This window comes from Bombina bombina, chromosome 1 (genome assembly GCF_027579735.1).
Source record: "Bombina bombina isolate aBomBom1 chromosome 1, aBomBom1.pri, whole genome shotgun sequence".
Taxonomy (NCBI): domain Eukaryota; kingdom Metazoa; phylum Chordata; class Amphibia; order Anura; family Bombinatoridae; genus Bombina; species Bombina bombina.
The window spans coordinates 1,550,639,034-1,550,663,794 of NC_069499.1; the positions used below are offsets into that span (position 1 = coordinate 1,550,639,034).

Here is a 24,761-nt window from a genome sequence, read left to right on the forward strand (position 1 = left end):
ACGTCCACGATGGGCGGAGCTATGTGTGGCACCAATTTGGGTTGCGCACCAATTTCTTAGCACTTCCTGTTATCGGAAGGAACGAGAGGGTTATAAACAAAGTCCTCAGTGTTAACACATGCGTTAGGACCGGACAGCGGTTCGTTATAACATCTACAGCTGAGTTCCGAATTGTTTACTGAAGAGATTGTACCCGGTGTCAGAAGGGCAGGTAGGCACCTCAGCAAAGTTAAGCTGAGGTGTAGAGGTGTTCTGCATTATTTGTGTAGCTATATAGCCTTTTCTGCACACAAAAGTAAAAAAGTTACGTTTTTAAAATTTTAAGAAACAGTAACGTTTTTTTTCTGTTTTAATTTTTATTAAAAAATGTAAGACTTTTATTTGATTAATTCATCCATTGTGAGTCAGAATGGACCAAGAGGCCCTGCAAAATGTCATGATGCCAATGTGGAACCACCAATCCCTTTAAATTAGAGGGATAGACTTTTTTTTCTGAGCCAACTCCTAAGGCGGGTGCTGTTCAGGAGTCTAATGACAATGTTCAATATATGCCGCAACTTTCTCCTCAAGTGTCCCAAATTCTATCGCCCACACATGCAGTGCCCTGCACTTCCTCTCAAACTCCACCTGGAGTTACCTTGCAAGACATCGCTTCTCTAATGTCATCGGCGGTATCTGATGCATTGTCGGCTTTTCCCATGCTGCAGGGAAAGCGCAAGAGGAAATGTATTCAATCAGTGAATAATGTTGCTTATACAGTAGTGGCTATTCCAAATGTTTCTTCCCAGAAGCCTGAAGAGGAGTAACTGAAGTTGTTTCTTTCAGGTTTAAGCGTGAACACCTCCGTTTGTTACTTAAGGAGGTTTTAGCTACCCTGGACGACTCCGACACTACCGTCGTAGTCAATCCTAAAAAGTCCAGTAAATTAAGTATTTTGACGTGCCCTCCATGGTGGAAGTTTTTCCTGTACCAGATAGGGTTACAGAGATTATTGCTAAGGAATGGGAGAAACCAGGTATCCCCTTTTTTCTCCATCTCCTATTTTTAAAAAGATGTTTCATTTAGCAGACTCTATCGAGGAGTCTTGGCAGACGGTACCCAAGGCTGAAAGGGGCAATTTCCACACTAGCCAAGAACTACTATTCCCATAGAGGATAGTTGTTCCTTTAAGGATCCTATGGATAAGAAGTTAGAGGGGTTGCTCAAGAGAATGTATGTACATCAGGGTTTACAATGGCAACCTGCGGTTTGTATTGCTACTGTCACCAGTGTGGCGGCGTACTGGTTTGATGTGTTGTCTGATTCTATTCAGACAGACGCCCCTCTCAAAGAAATCCAGGTTAGGATAAAGGCCCTTAAGTTAGCCAACTCCTATATTACAGATGCTTCCCTTCAGGTTATTAAGCTGGGAGATAAGATTTCAGGCTTTGCCATATTGGCCCGCAGAGCGTTATGTTCATCTAAGTCTAAACTTTTGGCGATTCCTTACAAGGGAAAGACCTTGTTTGGACCTGGTTTGACGGAGATCATTTCTGATATTATCGGAGGTTAAGGGACATTCTCTCCCTCGGGATAAGAGAAATAAACAAAAAAATTTGTTCCTTTCGAAATTTCAAGGGAAATCCTTCCACTCCCTCTTTCAAGCAGGAGCAGTCTAAGCCTTCCTGCAGACCCAATCAGTCTTGGAATAGGGGAAAGCAATCCAAGAAGCCTGCTGTTCGCTCAGGCTTTGGTTCGAGATGTTCAAGATCCCTGGACGGTGGACATTGTGTCCCAGGGATACAAACTAGAGTTCAAGACTTTTCCTCCCAGGGGCAGGTTTCTGCTTTCAAGATTATCTTCAGACCAGACAAAAAGAGAGGCGTTCTTCAACTGTGTACAGCACCTCTCCGACCTGGGAGTGATAGTTCCTGTTCCAATACAGGAACGAGGTCTGGGGTTTTATTCCAATCTGTTCGTGGTTCCCAAAGAGGAGGGAACATTCAGGCCAATTTTAGATCTCAAGAGTCTAAACAAATTCCTCAGAGTACCGTCCTTCAAGATGGAAACTATTTGTTCCATTCTTCCTTTGGTCCAAGATGGTCAATTTATGACAACCGTGGATTTAAAGGACACGTACATGCATGTTCCCATTCAAAGGGATCATCGCAAGTTTCTAAGGTTTCCCTTTCTAGACAAACACTTCCAATTCGTGGCTCTTCCTTTCGGTCTTGCCACAGCTCCCAGAATTTTCTCAAGGGTTCTGAGATCTCTGTTGGCGGTGCTCCGATTACGGGGCATTGCAGTGGCTCCCTATCTGGATGACATCCTGGTCCAGGCGCCATCCTTTCAACAAGCGAGGTCCCACACGGAAATGTTATTATAAAAAAAGATTATGCGGATTTGTCTCCTCATATTCTACTGGAGCAGGAGAAAAGGAATTCTCTTCAATGGTGGTTGTCTCAGGATCATCTCTCTCAGGGAACCTGCTTTCGCAGACCCTCCTGGGTGATTGTGACAACAGACGCCAGCCTTCTAGGATGTGGAGCAGTCTGGGGCTCCCTGAAGGCTCAGGGACTTTGGACTCAGTCAGAGTCTGTTCTGCCTATAAACATTCTGGAGCTGAGAGCGATCGTCAATGCTCTTTTGGCCTGGCCCCAGTTACCCTCGGCCCAGTTTATCAGGTTCCAGTCGGACAACATAACTTCAGTGGCTTACATCAATCATCAGGGAGGAACGCAGAGTTCCTTAGCAATGACAGAGGTAGCCAAGATAATTCGGTGGGCGGAGACTCACTCTTGCTGTCTGTCGGCGATCCACATCCCAGGGGTGGACAACTGGGAGGCGGACTTCCTGAGCAGACAGACCTTTCACCTGGGGGAGTGGGAACTCCATCCAGAAGTGCTTTCCAGCCTGATTCTCGAATGGGGTCAGCCGGAATTGGATCTCATGGCATCTCGACAGAATACCAAGCTTCTGAGGTACGGATGGAGGTCCAGGGACCCTCAGGTGGTGGTGATAGATGCCCTGGCGGTACCTTGGAATTTCAGTCAGGCATACCTATTTCCTCAGCTCTTCTCCCTTGGGTCATTGCTTGAATCAAGCCGGAAAGGGCATCAATGATCCTCATTGCACCGGCTTGGCCTAGCAAGATTTGGTATTCAGACCTGGTGGAAATGTCATCTCTTCCACCTTGGAGACTTCTGTTGAGGAAGGACCTTCTACTTCAGGGGCCCTTCATTCATCCAAAGGATTGAATGCTTAATTTTATCCAAGAGGGGATTTTCAGATTCGGTCATTGAGACCATGATTCAGGCTCTTAAACCTGTGACTAGGAGGATTTACCATGAGATATGACGTAAATACCTATATTGGTGTGAATCCAAAGGCTACTCTTGGAGTAGAGTTAGGATTCCTAGAATTCTGTCATTTCTCCAAGAAGGTTTGGAGTAGGGATTATCGAAAAGTTTCCTAAAGGGTCAAATATTTGCCTCGTCTATTTTTGTTACACAAACGTCTGGCAGACGTTCCAGACGTAAAGTCGTTTTGTCAGGCCTTAGTCAGGATCAGGCCTGTGTTCAAACCAGTTACTCCTCCCTGGAGTCTTAATTTAGTTCTTAAGGTTCTTCAAAGGACTCCGTTTGAGCCTATGCATTCCTTAGATATTAAGTTGTTATCTTGGAAAATTTTTGTTTCTAGTGGCTATTTCTTCTGCTCGTAGAGTGTCAAAGCCAGTCACCTTACCTTATTTTTCATTCAGGTAAGGTAGTTTTACGTACAAAGTTAGATTTTCTTCCTAAAGTTGTTTCAGGAAATTGTGGTTCTTTCATTGTGTCCTAATCCTTCTTCTCAGAAGGAACAACTTCTACACAATTTAGATGTGGTTCGTGCAGGCGACCAAGGATTTTCGTCAGTCCTCTGCCTTGTTTGTGGTTTTCTCTGGAAAACGTATGGGCCAGAAAGCTACGGCTACTTTTTGGCTGAAGAGTATCATTCGTTTTGCTTATGATACTGCTGGACAGCAACCTCCAGAGAGTGTTACGGCTCATTCCACGAGGGCTGTTTCTTCCTCATGGGCAATAGTAATTAGATGATCCGTGGACTCATCGTGTCAAGAAATAAATAAATTTATCAGGTAAGCATAAATTTAGTTTTTTCCTAATATTCTTTACACACTACATGATACACCTACTATTTCAGCAATCTTGTACTGCAACATGTTATTTTGCCTTTAACAGGCTGTCCATTTGACCGAATTTCTTTAACGACAAGTCACTTTGTTTACCCATCTGTAAAAACATATACATTTTGTTTATTTACCAAATATATTAGTAGTAATAAACGTAAATATGTATTGTAGATATTGCCAAAATAGCATACAATAAGAAATGACTACGCAACTAAAAACTCTTCAGAATAAATATGAAATTTAATATCAAAATTAAATTTTTTGACCAATGGGTCTGATAATTTGAAATGCTCTCATAATCTTGGACATATGTTTGACAATTTTTTATTTTACACCTTACTGGTTTATCTATCTCTGTTCCAAGACTAACTTGGTAAACTGATACAAAATGTAATGTTTATGAAGCTAGACGTGAGCACACATTGTGACAAATGTAGCAGTATTTGATTTGTTCTCATCAAAGGTTTTACCAGTACCAGGTGCTACCATTTTAGCTGATAGCTGCTGCAAGGGTTACTTCCGAGAGAGACTTTCTGTGGGTGTTAAACCCTTTTTGTTGTAAATCCTATTGAAGATTGCCTTGTTGGGTATTTAACAGACTGTCAATTTGATTTTATATTGTTTTAAAAAGATAGATAACTTATTTAACTACCCATTCCCCAGCAACATTGCTACATTAGTATACTTTAACCTCTAAGTTTGCCTGTTTCTAAGCCCTTGCAGGCTGCCCCTTATCTCTGTGATTTTAAAATCTTCCGCAAAAGCTGGACAGCACTTGCTCATGTATGCCATATAGATAACCTAGTGCTCACTCTTGTGGAGAATAATTTTTATGCAAGAACCAGCACTGATTGGCTAAAATGCAAGGTTACACATAGCTCTGAGATAAAGCGCAGTCTGCAGGGGCTTAGAAACAGTTAAAGGAACATTAAACCCAAATTTTTTCTTTCATAATTCAGATGGAGAATACAATTTTAAACAAAATTCCAATTTACTTCAATTATCTAATTTGTTTCATTCTTTAGATAGCCTTTGTTTAAGAAATAGCAATGCACATGGGTGAGCCAATCACACGAGGCATTTGTGTGCAGCCACCAATCAGCATCTTCTGAGCTAGATATGCTTTTCAGCAAAGAATATCAAGAGATCTAAGCAAATTAGATAATAGAAGTAAATTAGAAAGTTGTTTAAAATTGCATTCTCTTTCTAAATCATGAAAGATAAAATTTGCGTTTAATGTCCCTTTAAAGTGAAGGTAAACATTGGTGAATGAGCCAGTTTTTTAAAAATACTATTAAAAACAGGGGCACTTTCATTCATCAAAGATTACAAAGCAGCCGTTTTTGTTAAAAAAAACTGTAAGCTTTGAATGAAAGTGCCCCTGTTTTTAATAGTATTTTAAAAAACTGCTTTCATTCACCAAAGTTTACCTTTACTTTAATTAGAGGTAAAAAGTGTATTCATTTAAGTGTTGGTTATGCAAAAGTGGGATTTTCTATCTTTTTAGACAATAACAATTTTCAAGTAGACGGTCCCTTTAAGAGGCGAGCTTGCACAACCAGAAAGGTTTACTTTAATCTTACCTGGTGCTTTTTCTCTGTTATACGTCCAGTTCAAGATGATTAAGGGCTTCTAAGAATGTAGCCTTCTAGCATTGCAAATGCAGCACGCACAAGTAAGACTAAGGATATTATTTTTTTACAATATGGTCTGCAGTGATGAGTGGGTGGGTGGTTGTTGTTGTTCTGCTGAAATAGTTTATTTTTAAGGGCTCATTACAAGAGGGATTATTTTTCTTCCTAATATTAAAGTAACGGTTCTTAAATGGACACTAAACACATTTTTATGAGCATAGCATTGTTATTCCCTCTAGACATGGGTGCCACTATGTTGAAATTAAAGGCACCGTAAAGTCCAAGTTAAATTATTTGGATAGAGCATACAATTTTCATCAACTTTCCAATTTACTGCTGCTATTAAATTTGCTTTTGTTCCTTTGGGTATCCTTTGTTGAAGAGTAAACCTAGGTAGTCTCAGGAGCTAGCTTGTGATTGTGGACTGCACATGTCTCGTCATCGGCTCAACAGTGTGTTCAGCTAGCTCCCAGTCAGACATTGCTGCCCCTGAGCCTACTCTTCAACAAAACATACAAAGAGAATGAAGTAATCATCTGGAACGTTTTTATATCTGAATCATGAAAGCTTAATTTTGACTGGACTGTCCCTTTAAGCTTTTATTGCATTCCTGTGCTAATGATTGAACATCTGCAGAAACTCTTTCAGATACCTGGATACCTATCATAAATATGAAAAGCAGCAATTAAAGGTGTTAGAAAGCTTTGGTTAAAACCTGTGTTTTTGTGCCACTAATGCTGCTTACTGGCTAATAGGCACCACATCACTTAAGTTACACTAGTTTGGTAGGGCAAGCCTCTGATTCTGTCTGGCACAGGATTGAACTTTTAATATAAATAAATTAAAAATAAAACTGGGATAGCTTCTTATATATGAAGTGCATATTTTAGATGGAACAAAGAAATTGTCCATTTTAGGGGGCACCAAGAAATACTATTTTACTGCAATCTTAAAGCTCCTAATAGCAATGTGTCTGCTTAATGCCTGGTGTGTAACCTTTTTGTCTTCTATGCCAGTACTCAGGTCCCGGGGTGCACTGATGGAACATGCGCTGCTGAATGATGAAAGTAAGTAGGTGGTCTGCTGTATGTGCACACAATTTGTTTATAGTATAACTCACAAAGCAGGGATATAGGATCCTGTCACACCAGCACGTTATTAGTTAGGTGTATGGGATGCATATTATTATTATTACTATAGAACGCATAAGACAACATGTTGTATTGTTGTATTGCAATAGCAATTAAAATGCAAAGAGATTACTAGGATAGATAGCATAGTAATCAGATGGTGAGGTCGCTTCCATTCAAACAACACAACAAAGGTTATAAAGTGAACATGTTGAAGGAAGGTGGAATGAGGAAGAAGGAAAAAATGACAAGGGTTTAAGTTGATGATCTATTTCAATAAAATTCCAAATTTAGGGGAAACCTTTTTTTTTTTTTTTTCTCTTAATTTAAAAATTCTCTAATTTGAGTGTTTTACCAAGTTATCCTATTCTTTTAGTGAAATGTTAATCTAGCCATTCCATACTCATTTCAATTGTGTTTCTATTGGATTATTATTTTTTTTACTTGGACTCTGAAAGCTGCCTTACTATCCTTTTTTATTATTTCTCACTATTATCTGTAATATATAAAAGGGCGCTTCATTCTTAATAGATCCACTGTCAGAGAGATTGGAGAGACTGCTGATTTCCAAATTGCATCGGACAGTAAACACTTTGAGATTGTTATGTAGTAGGAAAAAGTTGCAATATACTTTCATTGTTTTTTGCCCCCCCACTCCTGTAATTTTAATCCAGAACTTTTTTTTTAGTTCTGAGAACTGGGAGTGCAAATTCACTTTGTCACATATATGTCCTTAAAGTAAAAAGTAAATCCTAGAGTTTTACAAATAAAGGGCACTTTCATTCATGAAGTATAAGATACTTCATGTAGAAAGCTCCTTTGATTCAATCGATTGCCGTTTTTAGCTGCTACAGCAGCCCACAGCTAAAACATTTTTTGGCTAAGAGGTGACGTTTTCCCATGGGAGCCGGATTTACTGCACTGCTATTGACTAAGAGATGAAAATGTCACCTCTTAGCCAATATTTTTTTTAGCGTGCTCTGCTGTAGGAGATAAGAGCGGCGATCGATTGAATCAAATAAAGGAGCTTTCTACATGAAGTATCTTATACTTCATGAATGAAAGTCCCCTTTATTTGTTTCAATAGTAAATCCTAGCGTTTGTAAAACGCTAGGATTTACATTCACTTTAATTGACTTCAGCAGAAGAAGACTGTGCTAATATAATGACTGTGGCTAGCTGTGCCAATTACAAGTCTGTATTTGCTCCTCCAAATAAAACAAGTGGTGATAGGTGAGATTGGCTATGGAAAAACAGCTGCAGCAAACTAGATGTTAATGTATTAAAAATTGTTCTTGCCTAGTATATTTATTGCAAGACTGCAGATAAATCATTTACAAGGTGTTTACTGTCCCTTCAAGGTTGTAGATGACTAGATCAGCGGTACCCAACCTTTTTTCTCTCCCTTTTTTCTCTCCTGTACCCCTTGATTAGGCTTGTCATTTATGATATATATAGAGATTATCTCTGATATCACTGGGGGCAAGGGCCACGCCCTTCCTCAGGATAGGTCTTTTCAAGACCAAAAATAAACCTAAGTTTCGTCCCTTTCGCAGAAACGGATCAGCCCCAAGGGCTACGTCCTCTAAGCAGGAAGGTAATACTTCTCAAGCCAATCCAGCCTGGAGACCTATGCAAGGCTGGAACAAAGGAAAGCAGGCCAGGAAACCTGCCACTGCTACCAAGACAGCATGAAATGCGGGCCCCCGATCCGGGACCGGATCTGGTGGGGGGCAGACTCTCTCTCTTCGCTCAGGCTGGGGCAAGAGATGTTCTGGATCCTTGGGCGCTAGAAATAGTCTCCCAAGGTTATTCTCTGGAGTTCAAGGGGCTTCCTCCAAGGGGGAGGTTCCACAGGTCTCAGTTGTCTTCAGATCACATAAGAAGACAGGCATTCTTACATTGGGTAGCAGACCTGCTAAAAATGGGAGTGATTCATCCTGTTCCATTAGGAGAACAAGGGATGGGGTTCTACTCCAATCTGTTCATAGTTCCCAAAAAAGAGGGAACGTTCAGACCAATCTTAGATCTCAAGATCTTGAACAAGTTTCTCAAGGTTCCATCGTTCAAGATGGAAACCATTCGAACACTCCTTCCTTCCATCCAGGAAGGTCAATTCATGTCCAAGGTGGATTTCAAGGATGCGTATCTACATATTCCTATCCACAAGGAACATCATCGGTTCCTAAGGTTTGAATTCCTGGACAAGCATTTCCAGTTCGTGGCGTTTTCTTTCGGATTAGCCACTGCTCCTAGGATTTTCTCATAGGTACTAGGGTCCCTTCTGGCGGTGCTAAGACCAAGGGGCATTGCTGTAGTACCTTACTTGGACGACATTCTGATTCGAGCGTCGTCCCTTCCTCAAGTAAAGGCTCACACGGACATTGTCCTGGCCTTTCTCAGATCTCACGGATGGAAAGTGAACGTGGAAAAGAGTTCTCTATCTCCGTCAACGAGGGTTCCCTTCTTGGGAACTATAATAGACTCCTTAGAAATGAGGATTTTTCTGACAGAAGCCAGAAAAACAAAACTTCTAGACTCTTGTCGGATACTTCATTCCGTTCCTCTTCCTTCCATAGCGCAGTGCATGGAAGTGATAGGTTTGATGGTAGCGGCAATGGACATAGTTCCTTTTGTGCGCATTCATCTAAGACCATTACAACTGTTCATGCTCAGTCAGTGGAATGGGGACTATTCAGACTTGTCTCCGAAGATACAAGTAAATCAGAGGACCAGAGACTCATTCCGTTGGTGGCTGTCCCTGGACAACCTGTCACAAGGGATGACCTTCCGCAGACCAGAGTGGGTCATTGTCACGACCAACGCCAGTCTGATGGGCTGGGGCGCGGTCTGGGGATCCCTGAAAGCTCAGGGTCTTTGGTCTCGGGTAGAATCTCTTCTACCGATAAATATTCTGGAACTGAGAGCGATATTCAATGCTCTCAAAGCTTGGCCTCAGCTAGCGAGGGCCAAGTTCATACATCAACCATCAGGGGGGAACAAGGAGTTCCCTAGCGATGGAAGAAGTGACCAAAATCATTCTATGGGCGGAGTCTCACTCCTGCCACCTGTCTGCTATCCACATCCCAGGAGTGGAAAATTGGGAAGCGGATTTTCTGAGTCGTCAGACATTGCATCCGGGGGAGTGGGAACTCCATCCGGAAATCTTTGCCCAAGTCACTCAACCGTGGGGCATTCCAGACATGGATCTGATGGCCTCTCGTCAGAACTTCAGAGTTCCTTACTACGGGTACAGATCCAGGGATCCCAAGGCGGCTCTAGTGGATGCACTAGTAGCACCTTGGACCTTCAAACTAGCTTATGTGTTCCCGCCGTTTCCTCTCATCCCCAGGCTGGTAGCCAGGATCAATCAGGAGAGGGCGTCGGTGATTTTGATAGCTCCTGCGTGGCCACGCAGGACTTGGTATGCAGATCTGGTGAATATGTCATCGGCTCCACCATGGAAGCTACCTTTGAGACGAGACCTTCTTGTTCTAGGTCCGTTCGACCCACTCCAGCTGACTGCTTGGAGATTGAACGCTTGATCTTATCAAAGCGAGGGTTCTCAGATTCTGTTATTAATACTCTTGTTCAGGCCTGAAAGCCTGTAACCAGAAAAATTACCACATAATTTGGTATATCTGTTGGTGTGAATCTGCAGGATTCCCTTGGGACAAGGTTAAGATTCCTAAGAGTCTATCCTTCCTTCGAGAAGGATTGGAAAAAGGATTATCTGCAAGTTCCTTGATGGGACAGATTTCTGCCTTGTCTGTGTTACTTCACAAAAAGCTGGCAGCTGTGCCAGATGTTCTAGCCTTTGTTCAGGCTCTGGTTAGAATCAAGCCTGTTTACAAAATTTTGACTCCTCCTTGGAGTCTCAACCTAGTTCTTTCAGTTCTTTAGGGGGTTCCGTTTGAACCCTTACATTCCGTTGATATTAAGTTATTATCTTGGAAAGTTTTGTTTTTGGTTGCAATTTCTTCTGCTAGAAGAGTTTCAGAATTATCTGCTCTGCAGTGTTCTTCTCCTTATCTGGTGTTCCATGCAGATAAGGTGGTTTTGCGTACTAAACCTGGTTTTCTTCCAAAGGTTGTTTCTAACAAAAACATTAACCAGGAGATAGTTGTGCCTTCTTTGTGTCTTAATCCAGTTTCAAAGAAGGAACGTTTGTTGCACAACTTGGATGTAGTTCGTGCTCTCAAATTTTACTTAGCAGCTACTAAGGATTTCAGACAAACTTTGTCTTTGTTTGTTGTTTATTCTGGTAAACGGAGAGGTCAAAAAGCAACTTCTACCTCTCTCTCCTTCTGGATTAAAAGCATTATCCGATTGGCTTATGAGACTGCCGGACGGCAGCCTCCTGAAAGAATCACAGCTCACTCCACTAGGGCTGTGGCTTCCACATGGGCCTTCAAGAACGAGGCTTCTGTTGATCAGATATGTAAGGCAGTGACTTGGTCTTCACTGCACACTTTTTCTAAATTTTACAAATTTGATACTTTTGCTTCTTCTGAGGCTATTTTTGGGAGAAAGGTTTTGCAAGCCGTGGTGCCTTCCATTTAGGTGACCTGATTTGCTCCCTCCCTTCATCCGTGTCCTAAAGCTTTGGTATTGGTTCCCACAAGTAAGGATGACGCCGTGGACCGGACACACCTATGTTGGAGAAAACAGAATTTATGTTTACCTGATAAATTACTTTCTCCAACGGTGTGTCCGGTCCACGGCCCGCCCTGGTTTTTTTAATCAGGTCTGATAATTTATTTTCTTTAACTACAGTCACCACGGTAACATATGGTTTCTCCTATGCAAATATTCCTCCTTAACGTCGGTCGAATGACTGGGGTAGGCGGAGCCTAGGAGGGATCATGTGACCAGCTTTGCTGGGCTCTTTGCCATTTCCTGTTGGGGAGGAGAATATCCCCACAAGTAAGGATGACGCCGTGGACCGGACACACCGTTGGAGAAAGTAATTTATCAGGTAAACATAAATTCTGTTATTAAATACTCAGCTTGATAAAAGGGGCAGACACCCCAAAACATTAACATCACATTAAAAAGCGCACCAATTTATTTTAAGTCCATAAAATGAGTGGCCAATCACCAGATAGCAGGGAGGGCGTATATCTCACTTACATAATTTCCTGTTAGTGCAAAAATCGCATAATTTGGTATAATTTGAGCACCCTATTAAAATCAATTGTAGAACACTGCTCATTTAAAGGGGCATACCCCTAAATGTACTGCAGATTATAAAACACTATGAAAAATACTTGACTAAATATAAGCAGGCTTTAAAGGGATATGAAATCCATTTTCTTCCTAATGGGAAAGAGTCCACAGCCGCATTCATTACTTATGGGAAATAAAAACCTGGCCACCAGGAGGATGCAAAAACCCACCAGCCAAAGGCTCAAGTACTCCTCCCACTTCCCCTATCCCCCAGTCATTCTTTGCCTTTCGTCCCAGGAGGTTGGCAGAGTAGTGTTTTTTATTATACTTTAATTTATTTTTTCTCTGATTTGTCTCTTATAGAGGGTACTACCCTTCGACACGAGACTGGAGTTTCTTTTTTAAGACACGATGATTCCACAGATCATCTTAATTACTAATGGGATATTCACCTCCTGGTCAGCAGGAGGAGGCAAAGAGCACCACAGCAGAGCTGTTAAATAGCTCCTCCCTTCCCTCCCACTCCAGTAATTCTCTTTGCCTACGTTAGTGATAGGAAGAGGTAAATTGAGGTATTAGATTCTTCAAGCGGTGGTGCCTTCCGTTTAGGTTCCCTGTCTTGTCCCTCCCGTATCATCTGTGTACTCTAGCTTGGGTATTGAATCCCATTAGTAATTAAGATGATCCGTGGACTCATTGTGTCTTAAAAAAGAAAAGGAAATTTATTCTTACCTGGTAAATTTTATTTCTTTTTTGACACGAGTCCACGGCCCGCCCTGTTCTTCTAAGGTTGTGAGTTATTGTAAACTTCAGACACCTCTGCACCTTGGCTTGTTTTTTTTTTCCATAATTTCTGTCGAATGACTGGAGTGGGAGCGAAGGTAGGAGCTATTTAACAGCTCTGCTGGGGTGCTCTTTGCCTCCTCCTGCTGACCAGGGGGTGAATATCCTATTAGTAATTAAGATGATCCGTGGACTCAACGTGTCAAAAAAGAAATACATTTATCAGGTAAGCATAAATTTCCTTTTTAAGTAGTCCTGTCGGTCTCTCGTGTGAAGGCCTGACCGAAAGTGAGAGTCCGCAGATGGGAGCTTCGTTGTCTAACTTCCCTTCGCTACCGGCAGTCCTCTGAAGTCCATGGCGGAGGGGATGCTACTATTCGTCACACTTGAAGAGCCGTGTTCCTGTTCCACGGCGTGGATTCCAGTAAGATTTCATTTTATTACGTTACTGTAATGTAATTTGTTATGACAGTTCAGTATGGGCCTCATTGAGGTTCCTTCTGCTTCGATCTAGGCATCAAGGGATTATCCCCCGTATCAGGTGGATTCATGAACGGGATGGGGTTTGTTTATCATGTTTATGTGATCAGCTTTCTTGTGTGCAGAAATTTGGGCTCTGAGGCAGAGACGGGTATCGTGGCTAGGCTTGCCTTGAGCTATGATTTTTCTTTTTTTTTAGACTTGCTGTTTGTTATGGGGCTTAGCCTGCCGCCTTTTGGATGGCGCGCTTTTTGGATTTTATGGCATCAGGTCACCATGCGTGTTTACGCTTGGGTGGGTCTTCTTCCCCTTCTGCATTCCTGACAGAGTGGCGTTGAAGGAAAGAGTGTGTTCCGCTGAGGCCCGGTCATAGGAGGTGATGAGTGCCCCAGCCATTGTAGGTGTCAGGTGCCAGTTTTGTTTTTCCAAATTTGCGCTCTTATTAAAGTCTTGGCAATGGAGGATTCTAATGCACAGACTATTCTGATTTCTTTCATGTAATTGGCAAGAGTCCATGAACTAGTGACGTATGGGATATACAATCCTACCAGGAGGGGCAAAGTTTCCCAAACCTCAAAATGCCTATAAATACACCCCTCACCACACCCACAATTCAGTTTTACAAACTTTGTCTCCTATGGAGGTGGTGAAGTAAGTTTGTGCTAAGATTTGCTTTTGAAGCCTGATTCCTCTCAGAGTAAAGTGAATGTCAAAGGGATGTGAAGGGAGTATTACCTATTGAATGCAATGGTTTTCCTCAAGGGGATCTATTTCATAGGTTCTCTGTTATCGGTCGTAGAGATTAATCTCCTAGCTTTTTCAGATTGACGATATACTCTCATATTTCATTACCTCTACTGATAACTGTTTCAGTACTGGTTTGGCTATCTGCTATATGTGGATGGGTGTCTTATGGTAAGTATGTTTCTTCTGTTATGTGTGATCAGTCCACGGGTCATCATTACTTCTGGGATATAACTCCTCCCCAACAGGAAATGCAAGAGGATTCACCCAGCAGAGCTGCATATAGCTCCTCCCCTCTACGTCACTCCCAGTCATTCTCTTGCACCCAACGACTAGATAGGATGTGTGAGAGGACTATGGTGATTATACTTAGTTTTTATAACTTCAATCAAAAGTTTGTTATTTTACAATAGCACCGGAGCGTGTTATTGCCTCTCTGGCAGAGTTTGAAGAAGAATCTACCAGAGTTTTTACTATGATTTTAACCGGAGTAGTTAAGATCATATTGCTGTTTCTCGGCCATCTGAGGGAGGTAAAAGCTTCAGATCAGGGGACAGCGGGCAGATGAATCTGCATTGAGGTATGTAGCAGTTTTTATTTTCTGAATGGAATTGATGAGAAAATCCTGCCATACCGTTATGACATGTATGTATACTCTACACTTCAATATTCTGGGGATGGTATTTCACCGGAATTACTCTGTTAAAAGTACACTAAACCTTTTAATAGGTATTTATCATGTTAAACGTTTTTGCTGGAATGTAGAATCGTTTGCATTTTCTGAGGTACTGAGTGAATAATATTTGGGCATTATTTTTCCACTTGGCAGTTGCTTGTTTTAATTGTGACAGTTTCGTTTCTCTCTCACTGCTGTGTGTGAGGGGGAGGGGCCGTTTTTGGCGCTCTTTGCTACGCATCAAAAATTTCCAGTCAGTTACTCTTGTATTTCCTGCATGATCCGGTTCATCTCTAACAGAACTCAGGGGTCTTCAAACTTCTTTGGAGGGAGGTAGATTCTCTCAGCAGTGCTGTGAGACTTATATATTGACTGTGATTAAAAACGTTGCTCTGTAATTTTTATTTTCAAATTTAATTATTGTTACTTTACTAATGGGAACAAACCTTTGCTAAAAGTTGTGTTGTTTTTAAGGATTGATGCTATAACTGTCTTTCAGTTCATTATCAACTGTCATTTAATCGTTTAGTGCTTCTTTGAGGCACAGTACGTTTTTGTTAAATAAGATTGTAACCAAGTTGCAAGTTTATTGCTAGTGTGTTAAACATGTCTGATTCAGAGGAAGATACCTGTGTCATTTGTTCCAATGCCAAGGTGGAGCCCAATAGAAATTTATGTACTAACTGTATTGATGCTACTTTAAATAAAAGCCAATCTGTACAATTTGAACAAATTTCACCAAACAGCGAGGGGAGAGTTATGCCGACTAACTCGCCTCACGTGTCAGTACCTGCATCTCCCGCCCGGGAGGTGCGTGATATTATGGCGCCTAGTACTTCTGGGCGGCCATTACAGATAACATTACAAGATATGGCTACTGTTATGACTGAAGTTTTGGCTAAATTACCAGAACTAAGAGGCAAGCGTGATCACTCTGGGGTGAGAACAGAGTGCGCTGATAATACTAGGGCCATGTCTGATACTGCGTCACAGCTTGCAGAGCATGAGGACGGAGAGCTTCATTCTGTGGGTGACGGTTCTGATCCAAACAGATTGGATTCAGATATTTCAAATTTTAAATTTAAATTGGAAAACCTCCGTGTATTACTAGGGGAGGTTTTAGCGGCTCTTAATGATTGTAACACTGTTGCAATACCAGAGAAATTGTGTAGGTTGGATAAATACTTTGCGGTACCGGCGAGTACTGACGTTTTTCCTATACCTAAGAGACTAACTGAAATTGTTACTAAGGAGTGGGATAGACCCGGTGTGCCGTTCTCACCCCCTCCAATATTTAGAAAGATGTTTCCAATAGACGCCACCACACGGGACTTATGGCAAACGGTCCCTAAGGTGGAGGGAGCAGTTTCTACTTTAGCTAAGCGTACCACTATCCCGGTGGAGGATAGCTGTGCTTTTTCAGATCCAATGGATAAAAAATTAGAGGGTTACCTTAAGAAAATGTTTGTTCAACAAGGTTTTATATTGCAACCCCTTGCATGCATCGCGCCGATTACGGCTGCGGCAGCATTTTGGATTGAGTCTCTGGAAGAGAACCTTAGTTCAACTACGCTGGACGACATTACGGACAGGCTAAGAGTCCTTAAACTAGCTAATTCATTCATTTCGGAGGCCGTAATACATTTAACCAAACTTACGGCTAAGAACTCAGGATTCGCCATTCAGGCTCGTAGGGCGCTGTGGCTAAAATCCTGGTCAGCTGATGTAACTTCTAAGTCCAAATTACTTAATATACCTTTCAAGGGGCAAACTTTATTTGGGCCCGGTTTGAAAGAAATTATCGCTGACATTACAGGAGGTAAGGGCCACGCCCTGCCTCAAGACAAAGCCAAAGCTAAGGCTAGACAGTCTAATTTTCGTCCCTTTCGGAATTTCAAAGCAGGAGCAGCATCAACTTCCACTGCACCAAAACAGGAAGGAGCTGTTGCTCGTTATAGACAAGGCTGGAAACCTAACCAGTCCTGGAACAAGGGCAAGCAGGCCAGGAAACCTGCTGCTGCCCCAAAGACAGCATGAACCGAGGGCCCCCGATCCGGGACCGGATCTAGTGGGGGGCAGACTCTCTCTCTTTGCCCAGGCTTGGGCAAGAGATGTTCAGGATCCCTGGGCGCTAGAGATCATATCTCAGGGATACCTTCTAGACTTCAAATTCTCTCCCCCAAGAGGGAGATTTCATCTGTCAAGGTTGTCAACAAACCAGATAAAGAAAGAAGCGTTTCTACGCTGTGTACAAGATCTGTTATTAATGGGAGTGATCCATCCGGTTCCGCGGTCGGAACAAGGACAAGGGTTTTACTCAAACCTGTTTGTGGTTCCCAAAAAAGAGGGAACTTTCAGGCCAATCTTGGATTTAAAGATCCTAAACAAATTCCTAAGAGTTCCATCGTTCAAAATGGAAACTATTCGGACAATCTTACCCATGATCCAAAAGGGTCAGTACATGACCACAGTGGATTTAAAGGATGCTTACCTTCACATACCGATTCACAAAGATCATTACCGGTATCTAAGGTTTGCCTTCTTAGACAGGCATTACCAGTTTGTAGCTCTTCCATTCGGATTGGCTACGGCTCCAAGAATCTTCACAAAGGTTCTGGGTGCCCTTCTGGCGGTACTAAGACCGCGAGGAATTTCGGTAGCTCCGTACCTAGACGACATTCTGATACAAGCTTCAAGCTTTCAAACTGCCAAGTCTCATACAGAGTTAGTTCTGGCATTTCTAAGGTCGCATGGATGGAAAGTGAACGAAAAGAAGAGTTCTCTTTTTCCTCTCACAAGAGTTCCATTCTTGGGGACTCTTATAGATTCTGTAGAAATGAAGATTTATCTGACAGAAGACAGATTAACAAAGCTTCTAAATGCATGCCGTGTCCTTCATTCCATTCAACTCCCGTCAGTAGCTCAATGCATGGAGGTGATCGGCTTAATGGTAGCAGCAATGGACATAGTTCCCTTTGCACGTCTACATCTCAGACCGCTGCAATTGTGCATGCTGAGTCAGTGGAATGGGGATTACTCAGACTTGTCCCCTACTCTGAATCTGGATCAAGAGACCAGAAACTCTCTTCTATGGTGGCTTTCTCGGCCACATCTGTCCAGGGGGATGCCATTCAGCAGGCCGGACTGGACAATTGTAACAACAGACGCCAGCCTACTAGGTTGGGGCGCTGTCTGGAATTCTCTGAAGGCTCAGGGACAATGGAATCAGGAGGAAAGTCTCCTGCCAATAAACATTCTGGAATTGAGAGCAGTTCTCCATGCCCTTCTGGCTTGGCCCCAGTTAAAAACTCGGGGGTTCATCAGGTTTCAGTCGGACAACATCACGACTGTAGCTTACATCAACCATCAAGGAGGGACAAGAAGCTCCCTAGCAATGATGGAAGTATCAAAGATAATTCGCTGGGCAGAGTCTCACTCTTGCCACCTGTCAGCAATCCACATCCCGGGAGTGGAGAACTGGGAGGCGGATTTCTTGAGTCGCCAGACTTTTCATCCGGGGGAGTGGGAACTTCATCCGGAGGTCTTTGCCCAAATACTTCGACGTTGGGGCAAACCAGAGATAGATCTCATGGCGTCTCGCCAGAACGCCAAACTTCCACACTACGGGTCCAGATCCAGGGATCCGGGAGCGGTTCTGATAGATGCTTTGACAGCACCTTGGAACTTCGGGATGGCTTATGTGTTTCCACCCTTCCCGCTGCTTCCTCGATTGATTGCCAAAATCAAACAGGAGAGAGCATCAGTGATAGCGCCTGCATGGCCACGCAGGACTTAGTATGCAGATCTAGTGGACATGTCATCCTGTCCGCCTTGGTCTCTACCTCTAAGACAGGACCTTCTGATACAGGGTCCATTCAAACATCAAAATCTAACTTCTCTGAAGCTGACTGCTTGGAAATTGAACGCTTGATTTTATCAAAACATGGTTTTTCTGAGTCGGTTATTGATACCCTGATACAGGCTAGGAAGCCTGTTACCAGAAGGATTTACCATAAGATATGGCGTAAATACCTATACTGGTGCGAATCCAAAGGTTACTCCTGGAGTAAGGTTAGGATTCCTAGGATATTGTCCTTTCTACAAGAAGGTTTAGAAAAGGGTTTATCGGCTAGCTCATTAAAGGGACAGATCTCAGCTCTGTCCATCTTGTTACACAGGCGTCTGTCAGAAAATCCAGACGTCCAGGCCTTTTGTCAGGCTTTAGCTAGGATCAAGCCTGTGTTTAAAGCTGTTGCTCCGCCATGGAGTTTAAACTTAGTTCTTAACGTTTTACAGGGTGTTCCGTTTGAACCCCTTCATTCCATTGATATAAAATTGTTATCTTGGAAAGTTCTGTTTTTAATGGCTATTTCCTCGGCTCGAAGAGTCTCTGAGTTATCAGCCTTACATTGTGATTCTCCTTATCTGATTTTTCACTCAGACAAGGTAGTTCTGCGTACTAAACCTGGGTTCTTACCTAAGGTAGTCACTAACAGGAATATCAATCAAGAGATTGTTGTTCCATCCTTGTGTCCAAATCCTTCTTCAAAGAAGGAACGTCTTCTACACAATCTGGATGTAGTTCGTGCCCTCAAGTTCTACTTGCAGGCAACTAAGGATTTTCGACAAGCGTCTTCCCTGTTTGTCGTGTACTCTGGTCAGAGGAGAGGTCATAAGGCTTCGGCTACCTCTCTCTCCTTCTGGCTTCGTAGCATAATTCGTTTAGCCTATGAGACTGCTGGACAGCAGCCTCCTGAAAGAATTACAGCTCATTCTACTAGAGCTGTGGCTTCCACTTGGGCCTTTAAGAATGAGGCCTCTGTTGAACAGATTTGCAAGGCTGCAACTTGGTCTTCGCTTCATACTTTTTCCAAATTTTACAAATTTGACACTTTTGCTTCTTCGGAGGCTATTTTTGGGAGAAAGGTTCTTCAGGCAGTGGTTCCTTCTGTATAATGAGCCTGCCTATCCCTCCCGTCATCCGTGTACTTTTGCTTTGGTATTGGTATCCCAGAAGTAATGATGACCCGTGGACTGATCACACATAACAGAAGAAAACATAATTTATGCTTACCTGATAAATTCCTTTCTTCTGTTGTGTGATCAGTCCACGGCCCGCCCTGTTTTAAGGCAGGTAAATATCTTTTAAATTATACTCCAGTCACCACTTCACCCTTGGTTTCTCCTTTCTCGTTGATTCTTGGTCGAATGACTGGGAGTGACGTAGAGGGGAGGAGCTATATGCAGCTCTGCTGGGTGAATCCTCTTGCATTTCCTGTTGGGGAGGAGTTATATCCCAGAAGTAATGATGACCCGTGGACTGATCACACAACAGAAGAAAGGAATTTATCAGGTAAGCATAAATTATGTTTTTCATTACTTAAGACACTCTCAGCTATGGTTTGGCACTTTAGTGGTGTACAGCTTGAGCGCTGATTGGAGAGCAGATCAAACCATTAGCTCACGAAAAAGAGTTATGAAGTGGGCAGCCAGAGTGCGGGTTATTAGAATGACATGGCTACATTAAATAGTAAATTAGAGCGCATCTTCATTAGAAGTGATCAATTAAAGTCCCTGTAAAATATCGCTTAGATTTCTGACCTGATTTTATATCCTGTAAAGTTTACGATCACTTTAAGGTGGTTTAGCACTGATTGAGCTTGGTTACATAATTTATTTTACAGGTATTTAAACAGACCTATCTCTTCCTAATCTCTGTCTAATTAACCGAAGCCTCTCTGGGAGAAAGTGGAACATACACAATTTTCAGATTTATTTTTACAGCAAAAGGAAGCAAAATTAAATAATGTATATTGCAATAATGTTTCACTTTCAAAAATGACATTTTATGCATTGTTGAAATGTCAAATGTGTCTTCCCTATTAGAGGGATAACAAATTTTAAAGGTCTTTAAATATCCAAGTAGCCTGTTGTATAACACACAAACCTCCAGCTGCTACAGTAATCTCTGCAGTGTAGAAGTGACCTGCTGAAGTTGGTTGTCGTGTACTTATGTCTGACATATTTCACTCTCTCTGCAGAGGTCTTGAAGGAAATTCAGAGCACACTGGAAGGGTCCAGAACGTGAGTATACTCTCCGCTAGACTGACTATTTAGTGTCTCTTAATTATGGGCTGCTTGATTTTGTTGTTCTGGAGTATAAAAGGGGTGGAAGATGGTCACCTGACGTGGTAATGTAACTTATTTTACAGAAGCTTTGGCGAAAGGAACTCTCGACAGATCTCCATAGGAAGCAGACTTAGTAATGGAGCAGGTATGGAAACATAACCAGTAGCAAAAGTTCAAGGAACATTAAACACTAAATAAATGTTACACTTAATGATGTATTCAAAGCAAATATTAGCCTGAGAATATGTATTTCTTTCATGTAATTGGCAAGAGTCCATGAGCTAGTGACGTATGGGATATACAATCCTACCAGGAGGGGCAAAGTTTCCCAAACCTCAAAATGTCTATATAATACACTCCTCACCACACCCACAATTCAGTTTTTACAAACTTTGCCTCCTATGGAGGTGGTGAAGTAAGTTTGTGCTTGATTTTCTTCTGTGATATGCGCTTCTCAGCATTTTGAAGCCCGATTCCTCTGAGTACAGTGAATGTCAGAGGGATGTGAAAGGAGTATCACCTATTGAATTCTATGGTTTTCCTTGCGGGAAATCTTTTATAGGTTCTCTCTTATCGGTCGTAGAGTTTCATCTCCTACCTCCCTTTTTCAGATTGACGATATACTCTCATATTCCATTACCTCTACTGATAACCGTTTCAGTTCTGGTTTGGCTATCTGCTATATGTGGATGGGTGTCTTTCGGTAAGTATGTTTTCATTACTTAAGACACTCTCAGCTATTGTTTGGCACTTTATGTGATAATATAAAGTTCTAAATATATGTATTTTACTTATATTTGCCATGAGTCTGGTTTATGTATATCTCCTTTTGCAGACTATCAGTTTCATATTTGGGAAAAAACATATTTAGGAAAATATTTTTCTTACCTAGGGTATAGTATTTATTTCTTTTCAAATTGACTGCTTTTTCATTAAAATTTCGCGGGCAAAATTAGGCTCGCGTGGCCCAAAATGCTTATGTTTGTGATTTTTGACGCAGGAATTTTTTGGGCGCCAAGGTACATCTGGTGACGCAAATTTGTAATTTCCGGCGTCTTAGTTGACGCTGAGTTTCCTTGCACAAGGTTGCATCTGCAATAATGCGAGTGTGCCATTTCCGGATGTTGTTGGCGCCAAAAAAAATTTGTTGTGCGTCATACTTGGCGCCAAATAATTTAATTATTTTAAACCCCTTTCCTATGTGCCTCTTGCCTTTTTCTATGTCAGAGGGCTATGCTGTTTGCATTTTTTTCCTATTTCTGAAACTGCCATATAAGGAAATTGATAATTTTGCTTTATATGTTGTTTTTTCTCTTACATTTGCAAGATGTCTCAATCTGATCCTGTCTCAGAAACCACTGTTGGAACTCTGCTGCCTGATAACAGTTCTACCAAATCTAAGTGTATCTGTTGTAAATTTGTGGAGATTATATCTCCAGCTGTGGTATGTAATAGTTGTCATGATAAGCTTTTACATGCAAAGAATGTATCCATCAGTAATAGTACAATGCCTGTGGCTCCTTCAACATCTAATGTACATGATATGCCTATGAATATAAAAGATTTTATTGCTGATGCAATTTAGAAGGCTTTGTCTGGTATCCCGCCTTCTAATAAACGTAAAAGGTCTTTTAAAACTTCTCATAAGGTTGATGAAATTTCAAATGACCGACAACATACTGAATTATCCTCCTCTGATGAGTATCTATCTATCTGATTCAGAAGATCCTACCTCAGATATTGACACTGACAAATCTACTTATTTATTTAAAATGGAGTATATTCGTTCCTTGTTGAGAGGTGTTGATTACTTTGGATATTGAGGAAACTAGTCCTCTTGATACTAAAACTAGTAAATGTTTTAAATTCTGTTTATAAACCTCTCTCTGACTTGGTGGTTAGATCGTCATTGTATAGTTCAAGGGGCTTCTTTTGTTCGTCCAACCTGGACTGTGATCACATTAGATGCAAGTCTTTCAGGTTGGGGAGCTGTCTGGGGATCTCTGACAGCACAAAGGGTTTGGAAATCTCAAGAGGCGAGGTTACCAATCAATATTTTAGAACTCCGTGCTATTTTCAGGGCTCTTCAGGTTTGGCCTCTGTTGAAGAGAGAACCATTCATTTGTTTTCAGACAGACAATATCACAACTGTGGCATATGTCAATCATTAGGGTGGGACTCACAGTTCCCTAGCTATGAAAGAAGTATCTTGGATACTTTCTTAAGCCGGAATCCAGCTCTTGTCTTATTTCTGCGGTACATATCCCAGGTGTAGACAATTGTGAAGCGGATTATCTCAGCCGTCAGACTTTACATCCGGGGGGGGTGGTCTCTCTATCCAGATGTGTTTTCTCAGATTGTTCAAATGTGGGGTCTCCCAGAAATAGTTCTGATGGTTTCCCATCTAAACAATAAACTTCCCAGGTACCTGTCCAGGTCCAGGGATCCTCAGGTGGAGGCGGTGGATGCATTAGCAGTTCCTTGGTGTTACCAACCTGCTTATATGTTCCTGCCTCTAGTTCTTCTTCCAAGAGTGATCTCCAAGATCATCATGGAGCGATCGTTTGTGTTTCTGATAGCTCCAGCATGGCCTCACAGGTTTTGGTATGTGGATCTTGTCCAGTTGCCAACCTTGGCCACTTCCTTTAGGACCAGACCTTCTTTCTCAAGGTCCGTTTTTCCATCAGGATCTGGAATCATTAAATTTGAAGCTATGGAAAGTGAACGCCTAGTGCTTAGTCATAGAGGTTTCTCTGACTCTGTGATTAATACTATGTTACAGGCTCGTAAATCTGTTTCTAGGAAGATTTATTATCAAGTTTAGAAGACTTATATTTCATGGTGTTCTGCTCATAAATTCTTCTAGCATTCATTTAGAATTCCTAGAATTTTACAGTTTCTTCAGGATGGTTTGGATAAAGGTTTGTCTGCAAGTTCCTTAAAGGGACATATCTCTGCTCTTTCTGTTTTATTTCACAGAAAGATTGCTAAGCTTCCTGATATTCAGTTTTGTACAGGCTTTGGTCTGTATCAAGCCTGTCATTAAATCCATTTCTCCTCCTTGTAGTCTTAATTTGGTTTTGAAGGCTTTACAGGCTCCTCCTTTTGAGCCTATGCATTCTTTGGACATTAAACTACTTTTTTTGGAAAGTGTTGTTCCTTTTGGCCATCTCTTCTGCTAGAAGAGTTTCTGAATTATCTGCTCTTTCTTGTGATTCTCCTTTTCTGATTTTCCATCAGGATAAGGCAGTTTTGCGGACTTCATTTAAATTTCTACCTAAGGTTGTGAATTCTAACAACATTAATAGAGAAATTGTTGTTCCCTCTTTGTGTCCTAATCCTAAGAATTATTTGGAGAGATCCTTACATTCTTTGGATGTGGTGAGAGCTTTGAAATATTATATTGAAGCTACTAAAGATTTCAGGAAGACTTCTAGTCTATTTGTTGTCTTTTCTGGTTCTAGGAAAGGTCAGAAAGCTTCTGCCATTTCCTTGGCATCTTGGTTAAAGCTTTTGATTCATCAGGCAGCCTCAGAGAATTACAGCTCATTCTACTAGATCAGTCTCCACTTTGTGGGCTTTTAAGAATGAAGCTTCAGTTGATCAGATTTGCAAAGCAGCAACCTGGTCTTCTTTGCATACATTTACTAAATTCTACCGTTTTGATGTATTTGCTTTTTCAAAAGCAGTTTTTGATAGAAAAGTTCTTCAGGCAGTTGTTTCAGTTTGATTCCTCTGCTTTATGTTTAAGTTTTTTTTCTTTTCAACTATGTGAAAAAACTTATATTTCTCCAACATAGGTGTGTCCGGTCCACGGCGTCATCCTTACTTGTGGGATATTCTCCTCC

At 41.7% G+C, this 24,761-nt stretch overlaps 1 protein-coding gene across 4 annotated transcripts in view; it reads left to right on the plus strand.

Annotated features, from left to right (window-relative positions):
* LLGL2 (LLGL scribble cell polarity complex component 2) overlaps positions 1-24,761 on the plus strand; it is a 252,137-nt gene that overhangs the window by 169,620 nt on the left and 57,756 nt on the right. For 3 of the 4 annotated variants that reach the window (XM_053709030.1, XM_053709034.1, XM_053709042.1), the window contains exons 23-25: positions 6,819-6,869; positions 20,826-20,868; positions 20,997-21,058. In XM_053709030.1, the coding sequence (XP_053565005.1) occupies positions 6,819-6,869; positions 20,826-20,868; positions 20,997-21,058 (156 nt within the window). Of the gene's footprint in view, positions 1-6,818; positions 6,870-20,825; positions 20,869-20,996; positions 21,059-24,761 lie in introns of those variants that run through there. The other variant, XR_008401782.1, reaches the window with a different exon arrangement.